At 43.1% G+C, this 21,721-nt stretch overlaps 1 protein-coding gene across 1 annotated transcript in view; it reads left to right on the top strand.

The window, feature by feature from the left end:
• lpar1 (lysophosphatidic acid receptor 1) overlaps positions 1-21,480 on the top strand; it is a 49,721-nt gene extending 28,241 nt beyond the window's left edge. Inside the window, exon 2 of the mRNA XM_038986076.1 lies at positions 21,173-21,480. Within this exon, the coding sequence (XP_038842004.1) occupies positions 21,173-21,480 (308 nt within the window). The remainder of the gene's footprint in view (positions 1-21,172) is intronic.
• The last annotated feature ends 241 nt before the right edge of the window (positions 21,481-21,721 follow it).

The following is a 21,721-nucleotide window of genomic DNA, read 5'->3' as shown; positions in this document are numbered from 1 at the left end:
TGCTACTCACTGTTTGTTATCTATGTCACTTTATCTCTACCTATATGTACAAATTAACTCAAATAACCTAATATTTTCTAAACTCTAATTTCTGAACTGCATTGTTGGTTAAGGGCTTGTCATTAAGCATTTCATGGTATTTACATGTTGTATTCAGCGCATGTGATAAATAACATTTGATTTGATTTGACAGCTGTCTCTCTCGCTCTCTCCTCATTGACAATTCACAGCTGTCAATTCAATTGGTTTTATTGGCATGGGAAAGATACTGTATGTTTACATTGCCGAAGCAAGTGAAATAGATAATAAACAATATAAAATGAACAGTAAACATTACACTCAAAGTTCCAAAGAAAAATTGATATTTCAGATGTCATTATGTTTCTCGCTCTCTCAATCATTCACAGTCCACAGCTCTCTCTCATCTTCTCTCTCCTCTTTCTCTCTCTCTCTCATTCACAGTCCACAGCTGTCTCTCCATCTCCTCTTTCTCCTCTCTCTCTCCTCTCCCTCTCCCTTCCTCTCTCCAGTTGGTTGGGAGAACCTAAAGGTTATTTTGGGTTCCAGGTAGAACCCTTTCCACAGAGAAAAGGGTGTAAAACATGTGAGTCGGCTGCTCTGCTCTCTTACAGCTTGTTTAACTCCTGAGAGCCTCTCTCGGCATATCTGAGACATGAGGTGTACAGTCAGACCCGCCGAGCAGAACATAAAGCAGAGAGAAAAGCTTTAACAAAAGATCTGCTCTCTTAAAAATTAACATCGGAGTCTGAATATTGTTATTTTTTAACACAGAGATTTTCAGCTGAATGACATCGTAGAGCGTAAATCTTCATGCATCTTTGTCAGAATGTTATGTTGACAAAAGCAGAATTGTAGCTATATGTGTAAATGATGTTGCTGTGATGGTCAAGAACATGTTGTCTTTAGTTGGAGATAAGAGGAGGATAATATTGTGTCAGAGGAACCAAGGAGAAGCCTTGTCCTTAACAGAGAACTACTCAGAGGAACCAAGGAGAGGCCTTGTCCTTAACAGAGAACTACTCAGAGGAACCAAGGAGAGGCCTTGTCCTTAACCGAGAACTACTCAGAGGAACCAAGGAGAGGCCTTGTCCTTAACCGAGAACTACTCAGAGGAACCAAGGAGAGGCCTTGTCCTTAACAGAGAACTACTCAGAGGAACCAAGGAGAGGCCTTGTCCTTAACAGAGAACTACTCAGAGGAACCAAGGAGAGGCCTTGTCCTTAACCGAGAACTACTCAGAGGAACCAAGGAGAGGCCTTGTCCTTAACCGAGAACTACTCAGAGGAACCAAGGAGAGGCCTTGTCCTTAACAGAGAACTACTAACTATACAGTATATCACAAAAGTGAGTACACCCCTCACATTTTTGTAAATATTTGAGTATATCTTTTCATGTGACAACACTGAATAAATGACACTTTGCTACAATGTAAAGTAGTGAGTGTACAGCTTGTATAACAGTGTAAATTTGCTGTCCCCTCAAAATAACTCAACACACAGCCATTAATGTCTAAACCGCTGGCAACAAAAGTGAGTGCACCCCTAAGTGAAAATATCCAAATTGGGCCCAAAGTGTCAATATTTTGTGTGGCCACCATCATTTTCCAGCACTGCCTTAACCCTCTTGGGCATGGAGTTCACCAGAGCTTCACATGTTGCCACTGGAGTCCTCTTCCACTCCTCCATGACGACATCACGGAGCTGGTGGATGTTAGAGACCTTGCAGTCCTCCACCTTCCGTTTGAGGATGCCCCACAGATGCTCAATAGGGTTTAGGTCTGGAGACATGCTTGGCCAGTCCATCACGTTTACCCTCAGCTTCTTTAGCAAGACAGTGGTCGTCTTGGAGGTGTGTTTGGGGTCGTTATCATGTTGGAATACTGCCCTGCGGCCCAGTCTCCGAAGGGAGGGGATCATGCTCTGCTTCAGTATGTCACAGTACATGTTGGCATTCATGGTTCCCTCAATGAACTGTAGCTCCCCAGTGCCGGCAGCACTCATGCAGCCCCAGACCATGACACTCCCACCACCATGCTTGACTGTAGGCAAGACACACTTGTCTTTGTATTCCTCACCTGGTTGCCGCCACACGCTTGACACCATCTGAACCAAATAAGTTTATCTTGGTCTCATCAGACCACAGGACATTGTTCCAGTAATCCATGTCCTTAGTCTGCTTGTCTTCAGCAAACTGTTTGCGGGCTTTCTTGTGCATCATCTTTAGAAGAGGCTTCCTTCTGGGACGACAGCCATGCAGACCAATTTGATGCAGTGTACGGCGTATGGTCTGAGCACTGACAGGCTGACCCCCCACCCCTTCAACCTCTGCAGCAATGCTGGCAGCACTCATACGTCTATTTCCCAAAGACAACCTCTGGATATGACGCTGAGCACGTGCACTCAACTTCTTTGGTCGACCATGGCGAGGCCTGTTCTGAGTGGAACCTGTCCAGTTAAACCGCTGTATGGTCTTGGCCACCGTGCTGCAGCTCAGTTTCAGGGTCTTGGCAATCTTCTTATAGGCCAGGCCATCTTTATGTAGATCAACAATTCTTTTTTTCAGATCCTCAGAGAGTTCTTTGCCATGAGGTGCCATGTTGAACTTCCAGTGACCAGTCAGTATGAGGGAGTGTGAGAGCGATGACACCAAATTTAACACACCTGCTCCCCATTCACACCTGAGACCTTGTAACACTAACGAGTCACATGACACCGGGGAGGGAAAATGGCTAATTGGGCCCAATTTGGACATTTTCACTTAGGGGTGTACTCACTTTTGTTGCCAGAGGTTTAGACATTAATGGCTGTGTGTTGAGTTATTTTGAGGGGACAGCAAATTTACACTGTTATACAAGATGTACACTCACTACTTTACATTGTAGCAGAGTGTCATTTCTTCAGTGTTGTCAGATGAAAAGATATACTTAAATATTTACAAAAATGTGAGGGGTGTACTCACTTTTGTGATATACTGTATATGCGTCCTATTTGGGACACACCTACTCATCTCAGGGTTTTTCTTTATTTTTACTATTTTCTACATTGTAGAATAATAGTGAAGACATCAAAACTATGAAATAACACAAATGGAATTATGTAGTAACCAAAAAAGTGTTAAACAAATGAAAATATATTTTATATTTGAGATTCTTCAAAGTAGCCACCCTTTGCCTTGATGACAGCTTTGCATTCTCTCAACCAGCTTCATGAGGTAGTCAACTACTGCATTTCAATTAACAGGTGTGCCTTGTTAAAAGTTCATTTGTGGAATGTATTTCCTCCTTAAAACTTCTTCGGGATAGGGGGCAATATTCGGATGACTGAGGTGCACAAAGTAAACTGCCTGTTACTCAAGCCCAGAAGTTAGGAAGTTAGGATATGCATATAATTGGTAGTATTGGATAGAAAACACTCTGCAGTTTCTAAAACTGTTAAAATAATGTCTGTGAGTATAACAGAACTGATATGTTGTTGAGGTGTCTGCCCATTCAAATGCTTGTTTATGGGAAAATCAAAGGAATACCTCCCAGATTGCAGTTCCTAGGGCTTCCACTAGATGTCAACCGTCTTTAGAAAGAGTTTCAGGCTTGTTTTTTGAAAAATGAGCAAGTTTTCAAGGTGGCTTTCATTTTGACTGTAGTCTTGTGGCGCGCGTGGATGAGGGCGCGCACTTCATTATTTATCTCCGGTAATGAACATACTATTCGCCATCTTAAATTTGATCGTTTATTTACATATTTGGGTACCTGAGGATTGATTTAGAAACGTTGTTTGACATGTTTGGATGAAGTTTATTGTTAACTTTTGGGATTCCTTTGTATGCATTTTGAACGAGGGGAACAGGTGGATTACTGAATCAAGCGCGCCAACTAAACAGACTTTTTTTGGGGATATAAAGAAGTACGTTATCGAACAAAACGACCATTTGCTATGTAGCCGGGACCCTTTCCCAGCACCCCACCTTTCCCAAAGAGCTTAATGTGTTTGAGCTAATCAGTTGTGTTGTGACAAAGTAGGGCTGGTATACCAGGGCTCTACACTAACTTTATCCAACAGGAGTACATGCGCTCCTAAATGAAAAAATGTAGGAGCACAGTGAAAAATGTAACAGAGTTTATTAACAAACAATTTATTGTCAACATGGTCTCCCACAGGCCACTGTAGGACTTGTCCTTGAAATTGTTGCTGACCAGGATTTTCAAGCCCCTGCCACTAATCCTGGATTGCAGCCATGTTGATCTGGAGGATTGAACAGAGCAAGTGAGTTTGCAAAATATGCAAACATAACATTGTCTCATATGGCAATGCAGTGTCAAATAAATTATTACCTCTCTAGAAGCTCCTTGAAATGCCTGCCACACCATCATCGCCAAAGGTGAGAAGGCTGGCCTGGTCTTCTGGTCATGTGTCAGGGTTTAGCACTCTGAAAGACTCCACTGGGGTCTGGACACCCTCATCCTTCAGCAAAACACCAAACCTGGCTTTGAGATCATCCACGCCACCTTCTGAATGGTCAGTAGTTCCAGCTCTAGTCTGTGAAAGTCAGAACAGAATCTTCCTAACAATTCACCATCTCCCCCCTGTCTCTTGTGCCAACAGAAAACAATAATTATGTGGTATTTACCGTTCCAGCACTTAGCGCACACACACAGACAGTATTGTTTAACATTGTCTGCTAGTAAATAAAACTAATTCATAGAGAATTTATTAGTTACAAACCTATGTGGCATACAGTGGATTGTGGATTAAATGCCCCCCTGCCTCTCTCTGGTCAATCACTCCCAAACGGTGGGGCATGTTCACGGATACACCATCTGCCCCGAAGGAGATGCCCCTCTTCTTCTTCTACCCTCCATCCTCCTCTGGGCAAACAGCACGAAATGTGGCCTTGGTGGCATCCAAAACGCCTCGAATGACAACACAAATAAAATAATATATACAAAAGTATTTCTGACAAACTAAATTAAATTATCCCAATTATGAATAACGATTAAACTTTACACAAGAATAAAGCCTATAAAGAGGAACAATTTACCAATGGCACGGGTCAAGGGTCTGCTGTCCGACCAGGAGATTGACTGGCGTCCCAATTCCCCAACAAGCGTACGTAGACAATCTCGCGTTCGGTGTTGGATATATCTGTGTCTCCGTCTATTAGAACAGCTAGATACATTGCGGCTGACAGCTTCATTAGTTGAGCGGATTCCTCTTTCTCCTCGTCTCTTTTTCGCTTAAAATAAAATTGAATGGGCTTCATTTTTAGCGATGTCTGCACGTTAACTTATAGCCTATACCTATATAGCCATCCCATCTATTTTCCAGTGGTTACCTTTCTCTCACTCTGACTGGACTGCGTCATCACAGAAAACTCTATGGTGGATGGTGCATGCCGCTTGTGGAATGTGGGACTTGTAGTTTTTAAACAATTAGCAGCAGGGGAAAAATAGATTACGTAAGGTTGTAATCTTTAATCGCACACTGTGCTCGTAAATATTTTTTTCTGTTCGCACATATCTATTTTTAGGGGCAATGCGAGTGAAATACTCGCACTGTAGAGCCCTGTATACAGAAGATAGCCCTATTTGGTAAAAGACCAAGTCCATATTATGGTAAGAACTGCTCAAATAAGCAAAGAGAAACGACAGTCCATCATTACTTTAAGACACAAAGGTCAGTCAATCTTGAAAGTTTCTTGAAGTGCATTGGCAAAAACCATGAAGTGCTATGATGAAACTGGCTCTCATGAGGACCACCACAGGAAAGGAAGACCCAGAGTTACCTCTGCTGCAGAGGATAAGTTCATTAGAGTTAACTGCACCTCAACTTGCAGCCCAAATAAATGCTTCACAAAGTTCAAGTAACAGACGTCAACAACATCAACTTTTTTTATTGAAATGTAACCTTTATTTAGCTAATCAAGTCAGTTAACCTTTCACGAGTATCAATCCCGGATCCGGGATCACCCCCCACCCCCCCCCACACTGATTAGCATAGCTAGCATAGCGTCACAATTAAATAGTAGCATCTAAATATCATTAAATCACAAGTCCAAGACACCAGATGAAAGATACAGATCTTGTGAATAACCCCATCATTTCTGTTTTTTAAAATGTTATACAGGGAAGACACAATATGTAAATCTATTAGCTAACCACGTTAGCAAAATACACCATTTTTCCTTTGTCCACCATTTTCTCTCTCCACCAGTAGCTATCACCAATTCGGCTAAACTAAGATATTGATAGCCACTAACCAAGAAAAAACCTCCTCAGATGACAGTCTGATAACATATTTATGGTATAGGATAGGTTTTGTTAGAAAAATGTGCATATTTCAGGTAGAAATCACAGTTTACAATTGCACCCACAGTCACAACTGGACTAGAATTACTAGAGAGAGCAACGTGTATGACCAATTTACTCATCATAAAACATTTCATAAAAATAGACAAAGCATAGCAATGGAAAGACACAGATCTTGTGATTTCAGACAATATTTCAGATTTTCTAAGCGTTTTACAGCGAAAACACAATAAATCGATAAGTTAGCATACCACATATGCAAACAATACCAGAGCATCAATTCAAGCCAAATAGCGATAACGTAATCATCGCCAAAAGATATTAATTTTTTCACTAACCTTCTCAGAATTCTTCCGTTGACACTCCTGTAACATCATATTACAACATACATATATTGTTTGTTCGAAAATGTGCATATTTAGCCATAAAAAACCGTGGTTATACAATGAAGATGGTAGCAAAACCAGCATGGAAAAGTCGGTCGCCATCTTTCAGAGTGATCTAGTTTAATCAATAGCTAATCATATACTTGACTAAAAAATACAGGGTTGACAGGAATCGAAAGACAAATTAGTTCTTAATGCAATCGCTGATTTACATTTCTAAAATTATCCTTACTGTGCAATACAGGGTTCGCCAAGCGAAGGGATAGAAAACAAAATGGCGAAATATGCGTTTAAAATATTTCGACAGAACAACGATTTATCATATTAAATATTACTTACTATGAGGTGATTTTCCATCAGATTCTTGGGCAATGTATTCTTTCTTGGGTCTAATCTTCTTTTGGTCGAAAGATGTCCTTTGTCCGTCTAAATGCCCGCTAACGTTCGACCGGGACCCCGAAATGTGCCCGGTGCTTCACATAGAAATGCATCAAAATCGCACTAAACGGATATAAATTGCTATAAAACGGTTTAAATTAACTACCTTATGATGTTTCTAAGTCCTATATCGAATTAAATTACAGACGGATACATTTCACGTTGATAACCGAGCCTGTGAAAATGGCATCCGGAGGTCCCTTCCTGCGTAAGGGCGAGCGTCGAAAGGGGGGCTACTCTCACTCCTTGGTCTTTTATAACCTCTGAGAGCTACCTAGAAGGCCCATTCCACTTCTCATTGGTTACTGACATCCAGGGGAAGGCGGGTGCAGTTCGTGTCGTTCCATAGGATACACAGAGACCTTAAAAACTGATCTGAAACCAGAGCTTCGCTCTCAGACCTTTCACTGTCTGTCATGGATTTCGCTGTAGAAAGAGTTCTGGGTCACCCACAGACATAATTCCAACGTTGTATGAAACTAGAAAGTGTTTTCTATCCAATAGAATTAATAATATGCATATTGTACGAGCAAGAATTGAGTACTAGGCAGTTTAATTTGGAGACGACAAAATGCTAATTCGGAACAGCACCCCCTGTAGTCGCAAGAATTAAGAACAGATTCTCATTTACAATGACGGGAACAGTGGGTTAACCTCTACTTCCTCAGAAACCCGGGTCCGGGAGCACCCCCACCAGTAAAAAAGCTGACTAGCATAGGCTAGCATAGCGTCACAAGTAAATAGTAGCATCTAAATATCATTAAATCACAAGTCCAAGACACCAGATGAAAGATACACATCTTGGTAATCAAGCCATCATTTCTGATTTTTAAAATGTTTTACAGGGAAGACACAATATGTAAATCTATTAGCTAACCACGTTAGCAAAAGACACCATTTTTTTTACTCCACCAGTTTTTTACTCCATCAGTAGCTATCACAAATTCGACCAAATAAAGATATAAATAGCCACTAACCAAGAAACAAATTCATCAGATGACAGTCTGATAACATATTTATTGTATAGCATATGTTTTGTTAGAAAAATGTGCATATTTCAGGTATAAATCATAGTTTACCATTGCAGCCACCATCACAACTCGACTAGAATAACTACAGAGAGCAATTACCTAATTACTCATCATAAAACATTTCTTAAAAATACACAGCGTACAGCAATTGAAAGACACAGATCTTGTGAATCCAGACAATATTTCAGATTTTCTAAGTGTTTTACAGCGAAAACACAATATAGCGTTATATTAGCTTAGCACAGTAGCAAACCACACAACAGCATTGATTCCAGCCAAACATAGCGATAACGTATTCACCACCAAAATATATTAATTTTCCCTAACCTTCTCAGAATTCTTCAGATGACAGTCCTGTAACATCATATTACACAATGCATATAGAGTTTGTTCGAAAATGTGCATATTTAGCGGCACAAATCGTGCTTATACAATGAAAATAGTGTCCAAATACTCAAGCAATCTGTCCGGCGCCATCTTGGAAAGACACCTATTCTTATCGAAAACTATACATAAACTTGACTAAAAAAATACAGGTTGGACAGCAATTGAAAGACAAATTAGTTCTTAATGCAATCGCTGAATTACATTTTTAAAATTAACGTTACTGTGCAATACAGGGTGCGATAACGCAAGGCTACACGGCAAATAATGGCATCTTATGCATTTTACTTTTTCAACAGAACAACGAATTATCAGCATAAATAGTTCTTACTATTAGCTGAACTCCCATCAGAATCTTGGGAAAGGTGTCCTTTGGCCAAAATAATCGTTGCTGGGTTGGAGAATGTTTTCTTCCACGTTGCAATTAGCAGTACACAATGGCATGCGAGAGAGAGATACCCAACTACATACAACGGCAGAAAATGAAATGCCCGAAAATCGCAATATACTGACATAAACTGATATAAATCGGTTTAAAATAACAAGATTATGATGTCTTTAAAGCCTATATCGAATAAAAACAGAGCCGGATATAACTAGAAGCTAAAACGGGAGCTTCTAAAACGACATCCCAATGTCCTTAGTGCGTCAGCGCGAAGAAGCAAAAGAAGGGACACCTCGATTCCAATCAATTTATAGACTTTCTGAACTGCGTAGAGACTCCATTTCAAGGCCCTCTATTCGCTGACACCCAGGGGAAGGCGTATGCAGTGCATCTCAACCAATAGAAGACAGGCAAAGTTATACACAGGTCTGAGAACAGGTTTGGAAAAATCTGCATTCTCAACTCCACATAGGGAAATTGCTCTAAGTCCAGTTCTGTTTCACTTACAGACATAATTCAAACGGTTTTAGAAACTAGAGAGTGTTTTCTATCCAATAGTAATAATAATATGCATATTGTACGAGCAAGAATTGATTGAGGCAGTTTAATTTGGGAACACCAAGAAAAAAATAGTGCTAACAGCTCCCCCTATTGACAAGAAGTTATTAACTGCCTTGTTCAGGGGCAGAACGACAGGTTTTGACTCAGCTCTGGGATTCGATCCAGCAACCTTTCTGTTACTGGCCCAACTACCTGCCGCCACTGTTCAAAGGAGACTGTGTGAATCAGGCTTTCATGGTCGAATTGCTGCAAAGAAACCACTACTAAAGAACACCAATAATAAGAAGAGACTTGCTTGGGCCAAGAAACACGAGCAATGGACATTAGACCGGTGGAAATCTGTCCTTTGGTCTGATGAGTCCAAATTTGAGATTTTTGGTTCCAACCGCTATGTCTTTGTGAGACACAGAGTAAGTGAACGGATGATATCTCCACCGTGAAGCATGGAGGAGGAGGTGTGGATGTGCTTTGCTGGTGATACTGTCTGATTTATTTAGAATTCAAGGCACACTTAACCAGCATGGCTTCCACAGCATTCTGCAGCGATACGCCATCCCATCTGGTTTGCGCTTAGTGGGACTATCATTTGTTTTTCAACAGGACAATGACCCAACACACCTCCAGGCTGTGTAAGGGCTATTTGATCAAGAAGGAGAGTGATGGAGTGCTGCATCAGATGACCTGGCCTCCACAATCACCCGACCTCAACCCAATTGAGATGGTTTGGGATCAGTTGGACCGCAGAGTGAAGGAAAAGCAGCCCACGTGCTCAGCATATGTGGGAACTCCTTCAAGACCGTTGGAAAAGCATTCCTTATGAAGCTGGTTGAGAGAATGCTAACAGTGTGCAAAGCTGTCATCAAGGCAAAGGGTGGCTATTTGAAGAATCTAAAATATACTTTCATTTGTTTAACACTTTTTTTTGGCTACTACATTATTCTATGTGTGTTATTTCATAGTTTTGATGTCTTCGCTATTATTCTACAATGTTGAAAATGTGTCGTGTTTTGACCCGTACTGTATATGTTAGTGAATCCACAGACATTAAAGACACACACTGGCAGCTCATGAGAAGTTATGTCATAACTGCACTTGGAATAAAAGCTTAGAGACTAAAAGGTTTGTGGATTAGGTCAGATGACGTATGAACCCACTGGGCACACACTGGCTGAATCAACGTTGTTATCGAGTCAATTCAATGTTGAACCTACATGGAATAGACGTTGAATTGATGTCTGTGCCCAGTTGGAAGTGTTTTTAGAAGTAATGTGGATTATGTGATATATGGTATCAGTAGTATAGACCTATGCTTCCTGTTTCTAATAATATATATTAACTATAATAATAATAATAATAATACACTTGAAACGCAGCCATATATTCTTGTCTCGTATACTTTGTATTAGGTAAATTCATTTGAATTCAGTCACTTTTTGACAGCATCCCTTCTGATTTAAATAAAAAACTTTCCATAAATGTTTGCCGATGGGAAAAAATGTAGTCAGGAAGTGATTTTAGGACCTGAATACCAAAACATTCAGGAGATGGAGGTGCTTAAAGTGGACTCATTTTGCAAAACCCACCATATCACGAGACATGTTTTTGTCACTGGAAAAGATAAAACTCAACTGTTAATATCATTTAGAAGCTTATAAACAGGGTCGTCCCAAAAAATACAAATAAACTGACTTCTTGCTTTTACCTTTTAAAGTAAATTATCTAAAAACGTGTATACTCAGATTTTTTCCATATGCGTCTATGTTGTAGCTTTGACCGTACTTTACATCATTTGAGGTTTTTGTGTTCGCTCCATCGGTTGAGACACAGCATGCTCTTGAATACAGGGCGGGTGTCATTTCAATCATAGAAACAGAATTCATAGAATGGACCTATCCCTTCAGAACACTGTCATTTAGTTGGTACACCATTGAAATTAAATAGAATTTCAACTTTGTAATTACTACCACAAAGATGGCCGCCTGTCCACCCACCATCAAATGTCAACTTAAATGGTCATGTCCAATGTTCCCTCTAACGTTTTGGGGCACTAAGCAAATTGTAGGTTTTGTGAGAGGAAACATGACCGTTGTGAGAATTTTGTGCAACTTCCGGTGTGTGTTTACAGTGAACACTGAGGCTGTACCCTGACAGTTTTAGACAGTAGCCAATAGGTTATTGTGGATATTGGAGTGTAATGTAGGCCTACGAACAAAACCAATGGAGTAAATCACATAACATTTTCACATGGAAACAGCTGTTGATTTGTATGATATAGTCTATAGTAGTCTATATGAGGTATTCAATACAGGCCTACAATGCATGAGACTTTTAAAAACGTTTTTACATTTTACCTTAGCTGTAGCACCACGGGCCAAATACGTGACTGTACATTGTATTGTGGTGAATGCAGGAAGCCACTTTACAAAATACAATTATTTATTATTACCATACTGATAATTAGACAATGTAGGCTACCCCTCTGCCTATTGGCTTATTTGCATATTCATTTTGTCTCAAAATACAACACTGCCCCTTTAATTAAGACATACGCTTTTTACCTGACTGGTTTTTGTGCTCTTGTAGGAAGCAGTAACTCCCAATCTATAATTGGGCTAATAACTTGGCTAACTAGCAAAGAATATCAACACATGTGCACACGCACGGCTCGCGCTCTGTTCTTAACTGATCTGAAAAGCCCGTTCACTTTGCGGATGATTGAAAGACCTTTGCGCTCTGCCTGCGACACAATCATACTCAATCTAGTACATTTGTTTTGGTTTGTTGCATTCAAATGGGGCTGATATAATGTTGTTGATTCGATCATAGAAACAACGCGGATCTAATACACCACAAACTAATGGGGCGGATCGCTTGCGTCTCTTGCGCAAGCGCACAGTTCAGAGGGACCATAGAATAGACATGAACAATGATTCAGTATGGTTTCCTATGGAGTATTGACAGTATAATTTAAAACAAAAGATATTCAATTCCCATTCAAGTCAACATTCTCTGTGTTGACCTTCATCATTTTTTTGTGGTACCGTTTGTAAATTACATTTAGTAAAATGATCAGCCAAAATATGACACCCCCCTGTATTCAAGTGCATGTTGTGTCTCAACTGATGGCACAACACAAAAACCTCCTGACGTAAAATAAGGTCAAAGCTACAACATATGTAACACATCATTTAGATACTTTTAACGTTAAGAAATTAAATGTTTCTCAAGAAATTATAAAACAGTTTGACAATCCCTGCTTGTAAGCTTTTAAAATATACCCATCTCAGTGGTTGATATTTTCCAGGGATGAAGACGAATGTTTCATGGTGAGGTATATAGAAGAGGTCAACTTTGAGCACATCTCCTGAATGTTTTGCCATTCAGGTCCAAATATCACTTCCTGTCCACTTCTACAATGGAAAAACATGTACGGTAGGTTTCATTCAAATCAAAAAGGGTGCTGTCAAAATATACAAGACCAAGAATATATGGCTGCGTTTCAAATGTCTTTTCTATAGAGAAATCAACAATTTTAGGCTGAGTCAGACTAATTTCTGGCCACACTGAACAGTCCCATTCTCTTACTAGTCATCTCCTGATGGTCAGATTAACTGAACAGTCCCGTTCTCTAACCAGTCATCTCCTGATGGTCAGATTAACTGAACAGTCCCGTTCTCTAACCAGTCATCTCCTGGTGGTCAGATTAACTGAACAGTCCCGTTCTCTAACCAGTCATCTCCTCCTGATGGTCAGATTAACTGAACAGTCCCGTTCTCTAACCAGTCATCTCCTCCTGATGGTCAGATTAACTGAACAGTCCCGTTCTCTAACCAGTCATCTCCTGATGGTCAGATTAACTGAACAGTCCCATTCTCTAACCAGTCATCTCCTCCTGATGGTCAGATTAACTGAACAGTCCCGTTCTCTAACCAGTCATCTCCTCCTGATGGTCAGATTAACTGAACAGTCCCGTTCTCTAACCAGTCATCTCCTCCTGATGGTCAGATTAACTGAACAGTCCCGTTCTCTAACCAGTCATCTCCTCCTGATGGTCAGATTAACTGAACAGTCCCGTTCTCTAACCAGTCATCTCCTCCTGATGGTCAGATTAACTGAACAGTCCCGTTCTCTAACCAGTCATCTCCTCCTGGTGGTCAGATTAACTGAACAGTCCCGTTCTCTAACCAGTCATCTCCTCCTGATGGTCAGATTAACTGAACAGTCCCGTTCTCTAACCAGTCATCTCCTGGTGGTCAGATTAACTGAACAGTCCCGTTCTCTAACCAGTCATCTCCTCCTGATGGTCAGATTAACTGAACAGTCCCGTTCTCTAACCAGTCATCTCCTGGTGGTCAGATTAACTGAACAGTCCCGTTCTCTAACCAGTCATCTCCTGATGGTCAGATTAACTGAACAGTCCCGTTCTCTAACCAGTCATCTCCTCCTGATGGTCAGATTAACTGAACAGTCCCGTTCTCTAACCAGTCATCTCCTCCTGGTGGTCAGATTAACTGAACAGTCCCGTTCTCTAACCAGTCATCTCCTCCTGGTGGTCAGATTAACTGAACAGTCCCGTTCTCTAACCAGTCATCTCCTGGTGGTCAGATTAACTGAACAGTCCCGTTCTCTAACCAGTCATCTCCTCCTGATGGTCAGATTAACTGAACAGTCCCATTCTCTAACCAGTCATCTCCTGGTGGTCAGATTAACTGAACAGTCCCGTTCTCTAACCAGTCATCTCCTCCTGATGGTCAGATTAACTGAACAGTCCCGTTCTCTAACCAGTCATCTCCTCCTGATGGTCAGATTAACTGAACAGTCCCGTTCTCTAACCAGTCATCTCCTCCTGATGGTCAGATTAACTGAACAGTCCCGTTCTCTAACCAGTCATCTCCTCCTGATGGTCAGATTAACTGAACAGTCCCGTTCTCTAACCAGTCATCTCCTCCTGGTGGTCAGATTAACTGAACAGTCCCGTTCTCTAACCAGTCATCTCCTCCTGATGGTCAGATTAACTGAACAGTCCCGTTCTCTAACCAGTCATCTCCTCCTGATGGTCAGATTAACTGAACAGTCCCGTTCTCTAACCAGTCATCTCCTCCTGATGGTCAGATTAACTGAACAGTCCCGTTCTCTAACCAGTCATCTCCTGGTGGTCAGATTAACTGAACAGTCCCGTTCTCTAACCAGTCATCTCCTCCTGATGGTCAGATTAACTGAACAGTCCCATTCTCTAACCAGTCATCTCCTCCTGATGGTCAGATTAACTGAACAGTCCCGTTCTCTAACCAGTCATCTCCTGATGGTCAGATTAATTGAACAGTCCCATTCTCTAACCAGTCATCTCCTCCTGATGGTCAGATTAACTGAACAGTCCCGTTCTCTAACCAGTCATCTCCTCCTGATGGTCAGATTAACTGAACAGTCCCGTTCTCTAACCAGTCATCTCCTGATGGTCAGATTAACTGAACAGTCCCGTTCTCTAACCAGTCATCTCCTGGTGGTCAGATTAACTGAACAGTCCCGTTCTCTAACCAGTCATCTCCTCCTGATGGTCAGATTAACTGAACAGTCCCATTCTCTAACCAGTCATCTCCTCCTGGTGGTCAGATTAACTGAACAGTCCCGTTCTCTAACCAGTCATCTCCTGATGGTCAGATTAACTGAACAGTCCCATTCTCTAACCAGTCTCCTCCTCCTGATGGTCAGATTAACTGAACAGTCCCGTTCTCTAACCAGTCATCTCCTCCTGATGGTCAGATTAACTGAACAGTCCCGTTCTCTAACCAGTCATCTCCTGGTGGTCAGATTAACTGAACAGTCCCGTTCTCTAACCAGTCATCTCCTCCTGATGGTCAGATTAACTGAACAGTCCCGTTCTCTAACCAGTCATCTCCTCCTGGTGGTCAGATTAACTGAACAGTCCCGTTCTCTAACCAGTCATCTCCTCCTGATGGTCAGATTAACTGAACAGTCCCGTTCTCTAACCAGTCATCTCCTCCTGATGGTCAGATTAACTGAACAGTCCCGTTCTCTAACCAGTCATCTCCTCCTGATGGTCAGATTAACTGAACAGTCCCGTTCTCTAACCAGTCATCTCCTGGTGGTCAGATTAACTGAACAGTCCCGTTCTCTAACCAGTCATCTCCTCCTGATGGTCAGATTAACTGAACAGTCCCATTCTCTAACCAGTCATCTCCTCCTGGTGGTCAGATTAACTGAACAGTCCCGTTCTCTAACCAGTCATCTCCTGATGGTCAGATTAACTGAACAGTCCCATTCTCTAACCAGTCATCTCCTCCTGATGGTCAGATTAACTGAACAGTCCCGTTCTCTAACCAGTCATCTCCTCCTGATGGTCAGATTAACTGAACAGTCCCGTTCTCTAACCAGTCATCTCCTGATGGTCAGATTAACTGAACAGTCCCGTTCTCTAACCAGTCATCTCCTGGTGGTCAGATTAACTGAACAGTCCCGTTCTCTAACCAGTCATCTCCTCCTGATGGTCAGATTAACTGAACAGTCCCGTTCTCTAACCAGTCTCCTCCTCCTGGTGGTCAGATTAACTGAACAGTCCCGTTCTCTAACCAGTCATCTCCTGATGGTCAGATTAACTGAACAGTCCCATTCTCTAACCAGTCTCCTCCTCCTGGTGGTCAGATTAACTGAACAGTCCCATTCTCTAACCAGTCATCTCCTCCTGATGGTCAGATTAACTGAACAGTCCCGTTCTCTAACCAGTCATCTCCTGGTGGTCAGATTAACTGAACAGTCCCGTTCTCTAACCAGTCATCTCCTCCTGATGGTCAGATTAACTGAACAGTCCCATTCTCTAACCAGTCATCTCCTGGTGGTCAGATTAACTGAACAGTCCCGTTCTCTAACCAGTCATCTCCTGATGGTCAGATTAACTGAACAGTCCCGTTCTCTAACCAGTCATCTCCTCCTGATGGTCAGATTAACTGAACAGTCCCGTTCTCTAACCAGTCATCTCCTGGTGGTCAGATTAACTGAACAGTCCCGTTCTCTAACCAGTCATCTCCTCCTGATGGTCAGATTAACTGAACAGTCCCATTCTCTAACCAGTCATCTCCTGATGGTCAGATTAACTGAACAGTCCCGTTCTCTAACCAGTCATCTCCTCCTGGTGGTCAGATTAACTGAACAGTCCCGTTCTCTAACCAGTCATCTCCTGGTGGTCAGATTAACTGAACAGTCCCGTTCTCTAACCAGTCATCTCCTCCTGATGGTCAGATTAACTGAACAGTCCCATTCTCTAACCAGTCATCTCCTCCTGGTGGTCAGATTAACTGAACAGTCCCGTTCTCTAACCAGTCATCTCCTCCTGGTGGTCAGATTAACTGAACAGTCCCGTTCTCTAACCAGTCATCTCCTGATGGTCAGATTAACTGAACAGTCCCGTTCTCTAACCAGTCATCTCCTCCTGATGGTCAGATTAACTGAACAGTCCCGTTCTCTAACCAGTCATCTCCTGGTGGTCAGATTAACTGAACAGTCCCGTTCTCTAACCAGTCATCTCCTGATGGTCAGATTAACTGAACAGTCCCGTTCTCTAACCAGTCATCTCCTGGTGGTCAGATTAACTGAACAGTCCCGTTCTCTAACCAGTCATCTCCTCCTGATGGTCAGATTAACTGAACAGTCCCGTTCTCTAACCAGTCATCTCCTCCTGATGGTCAGATTAACTGAACAGTCCCGTTCTCTAACCAGTCATCTCCTGGTGGTCAGATTAACTGAACAGTCCCGTTCTCTAACCAGTCATCTCCTCCTGGTGGTCAGATTAACTGAACAGTCCCGTTCTCTAACCAGTCATCTCCTCCTGGTGGTCAGATTAACTGAACAGTCCCGTTCTCTAACCAGTCATCTCCTCCTGATGGTCAGATTAACTGAACAGTCCCGTTCTCTAACCAGTCATCTCCTGATGGTCAGATTAACTGAACAGTCCCGTTCTCTAACCAGTCATCTCCTGGTGGTCAGATTAACTGAACAGTCCCGTTCTCTAACCAGTCATCTCCTCCTGATGGTCAGATTAACTGAACAGTCCCATTCTCTAACCAGTCATCTCCTCCTGGTGGTCAGATTAACTGAACAGTCCCGTTCTCTAACCAGTCATCTCCTGGTGGTCAGATTAACTGAACAGTCCCATTCTCTAACCAGTCATCTCCTCCTGATGGTCAGATTAACTGAACAGTCCCGTTCTCTAACCAGTCATCTCCTCCTGATGGTCAGATTAACTGAACAGTCCCGTTCTCTAACCAGTCATCTCCTGATGGTCAGATTAACTGAACAGTCCCGTTCTCTAACCAGTCATCTCCTGGTGGTCAGATTAACTGAACAGTCCCGTTCTCTAACCAGTCATCTCCTCCTGATGGTCAGATTAACTGAACAGTCCCATTCTCTAACCAGTCATCTCCTCCTGGTGGTCAGATTAACTGAACAGTCCCGTTCTCTAACCAGTCATCTCCTGATGGTCAGATTAACTGAACAGTCCCATTCTCTAACCAGTCATCTCCTCCTGATGGTCAGATTAACTGAACAGTCCCGTTCTCTAACCAGTCATCTCCTCCTGATGGTCAGATTAACTGAACAGTCCCGTTCTCTAACCAGTCATCTCCTGATGGTCAGATTAACTGAACAGTCCCGTTCTCTAACCAGTCATCTCCTGGTGGTCAGATTAACTGAACAGTCCCGTTCTCTAACCAGTCATCTCCTCCTGATGGTCAGATTAACTGAACAGTCCCGTTCTCTAACCAGTCATCTCCTCCTGGTGGTCAGATTAACTGAACAGTCCCGTTCTCTAACCAGTCATCTCCTCCTGATGGTCAGATTAACTGAACAGTCCCGTTCTCTAACCAGTCATCTCCTCCTGGTGGTCAGATTAACTGAACAGTCCCGTTCTCTAACCAGTCATCTCCTGATGGTCAGATTAACTGAACAGTCCCGTTCTCTAACCAGTCATCTCCTCCTGATGGTCAGATTAACTGAACAGTCCCGTTCTCTAACCAGTCATCTCCTGATGGTCAGATTAACTGAACAGTCCCGTTCTCTAACCAGTCATCTCCTGATGGTCAGATTAACTGAACAGTCCCGTTCTCTAACCAGTCATCTCCTGGTGGTCAGATTAACTGAACAGTCCCGTTCTCTAACCAGTCATCTCCTCCTGGTGGTCAGATTAACTGAACAGTCCCGTTCTCTAACCAGTCATCTCCTGGTGGTCAGATTAACTGAACAGTCCCGTTCTCTAACCAGTCATCTCCTCCTGATGGTCAGATTAACTGAACAGTCCCGTTCTCTAACCAGTCATCTCCTCCTGATGGTCAGATTAACTGAACAGTCCCGTTCTCTAACCAGTCATCTCCTGATGGTCAGATTAACTGAACAGTCCCGTTCTCTAACCAGTCATCTCCTGATGGTCAGATTAACTGAACAGTCCCGTTCTCTAACCAGTCATCTCCTGGTGGTCAGATTAACTGAACAGTCCCGTTCTCTAACCAGTCATCTCCTGATGGTCAGATTAACTGAACAGTCCCGTTCTCTAACCAGTCATCTCCTCCTGGTGGTCAGATTAACTGAACAGTCCCGTTCTCTAACCAGTCATCTCCTGATGGTCAGATTAACTGAACAGTCCCGTTCTCTAACCAGTCATCTCCTCCTGATGGTCAGATTAACTGAACAGTCCCGTTCTCTAACCAGTCATCTCCTGATGGTCAGATTAACTGAACAGTCCCGTTCTCTAACCAGTCATCTCCTGATGGTCAGATTAACTGAACAGTCCCGTTCTCTAACCAGTCATCTCCTGATGGTCAGATTAACTGAACAGTCCCGTTCTCTAACCAGTCATCTCCTGATGGTCAGATTAACTGAACAGTCCCGTTCTCTAACCAGTCATCTCCTGATGGTCAGATTAACTGAACAGTCCCGTTCTCTAACCAGTCATCTCCTCCTGGTGGTCAGATTAACTGAACAGTCCCATTCTCTAACCAGTCATCTCCTGATGGTCAGATTAACTGAACAGTCCCGTTCTCTAACCAGTCATCTCCTCCTGGTGGTCAGATTAACTGAACAGTCCCGTTCTCTAACCAGTCATCTCCTGATGGTCAGATTAACTGAACAGTCCCGTTCTCTAACCAGTCATCTCCTGATGGTCAGATTAACTGAACAGTCCCATTCTCTAACCAGTCATCTCCTCCTGGTGGTCAGATTAACTGAACAGTCCCGTTCTCTAACCAGTCATCTCCTCCTGGTGGTCAGATTAACTGAACAGTCCCGTTCTCTAACCAGTCATCTCCTGATGGTCAGATTAACTGAACAGTCCCGTTCTCTAACCAGTCATCTCCTGATGGTCAGATTAACTGAACAGTCCCGTTCTCTAACCAGTCATCTCCTAGTGGTCAGATTAACTGAACAGTCCCGTTCTCTAACCAGTCATCTCCTCCTGATGGTCAGATTAACTGAACAGTCCCATTCTCTAACCAGTCATCTCCTCCTGATGGTCAGATTAACTGAACAGTCCCGTTCTCTAACCAGTCATCTCCTCCTGATGGTCAGATTAACTGAACAGTCCCATTCTCTAACCAGTCATCTCCTGATGGTCAGATTAACTGAACAGTCCCGTTCTCTAACCAGTCATCTCCTCCTGATGGTCAGATTAACTGAACAGTCCCATTCTCTAACCAGTCATCTCCTCCTGATGGTCAGATTAACTGAACAGTCCCATTCTCTAACCAGTCATCTCCTGATGGTCAGATTAACTGAACAGTCCCGTTCTCTAACCAGTCATCTCCTGGTGGTCAGATTAACTGAACAGTCCCGTTCTCTAACCAGTCATCTCCTGATGGTCAGATTAACTGAACAGTCCCGTTCTCTAACCAGTCATCTCCTGATGGTCAGATTAACTGAACAGTCCCGTTCTCTAACCAGTCATCTCCTGATGGTCAGATTAACTGAACAGTCCCGTTCTCTAACCAGTCATCTCCTCCTGATGGTCAGATTAACTGAACAGTCCCATTCTCTAACCAGTCATCTCCTGATGGTCAGATTAACTGAACAGTCCCGTTCTCTAACCAGTCATCTCCTGGTGGTCAGATTAACTGAACAGTCCCGTTCTCTAACCAGTCATCTCCTCCTGATGGTCAGATTAACTGAACAGTCCCGTTCTCTAACCAGTCATCTCCTCCTGATGGTCAGATTAACTGAACAGTCCCGTTCTCTAACCAGTCATCTCCTGGTGGTCAGATTAACTGAACAGTCCCGTTCTCTAACCAGTCATCTCCTCCTGATGGTCAGATTAACTGAACAGTCCCGTTCTCTAACCAGTCATCTCCTGATGGTCAGATTAACTGAACAGTCCCGTTCTCTAACCAGTCATCTCCTCCTGATGGTCAGATTAACTGAACAGTCCCGTTCTCTAACCAGTCATCTCCTGGTGGTCAGATTAACTGAACAGTCCCGTTCTCTAACCAGTCATCTCCTCCTGATGGTCAGATTAACTGAACAGTCCCGTTCTCTAACCAGTCATCTCCTGGTGGTCAGATTAATCAATAAAACGTATATTCAAAGTGGTCTGTATAAATGCAGCCCCTGAGTCTTTGTTTAAATCTGATTTTACTGAAAAGTCTTACTTTCTCACGTGTTCCTCCTCCAGGTGCGTTCATCGTGTGCTGGACTCCAGGCCTGGTTCTCATCCTCCTCGATGTGTTCTGTGCCAACTGTAACGTCCTGGACTTTGAGAAGTTCTTCCTGCTTCTGGCTGAGTTCAACTCTGCTATGAACCCCATCATCTACAGCTACCGGGACAAGGAGATGAGCGCCACCTTCAAGCAGATCCTGTGCTGCCAGCGCCAGGAGAATGTTAACGGGACGGCAGCCGAGGGCTCCGACCGCTCAGCCTCCTCTATCAATCACACCGTGATGAGTGGAGGGAAAAAAAACAATGATCACTCAGTGGTCTGAGGAGAGGGGCTGGAGACAGGAGGAGAAGAGAGGGACTGGGGCTGGAGACAGGAGGAGAGGAGAGGGACTGGAGACAAGAGGAGAGGGACTGGGGCTGGAGACAAGAGGAGAGGGGCTGGAGACAGGAGGAGAGGGACTGGAGCTGGAGACAGGAGGTGAGGAGAGGGACTGGGGCTGGAGACAGGAGGAGAGGAGTGGAGAGGGACTGGGGCTGGAGACAGGAGGAGAGGAGAGGGGCTGG

This window comes from Salvelinus namaycush, unplaced genomic scaffold, assembly GCF_016432855.1.
Source record: "Salvelinus namaycush isolate Seneca unplaced genomic scaffold, SaNama_1.0 Scaffold407, whole genome shotgun sequence".
Lineage (NCBI taxonomy): Eukaryota > Metazoa > Chordata > Actinopteri > Salmoniformes > Salmonidae > Salvelinus > Salvelinus namaycush.
This window is presented reverse-complemented; position numbering and strand designations above follow the sequence as displayed.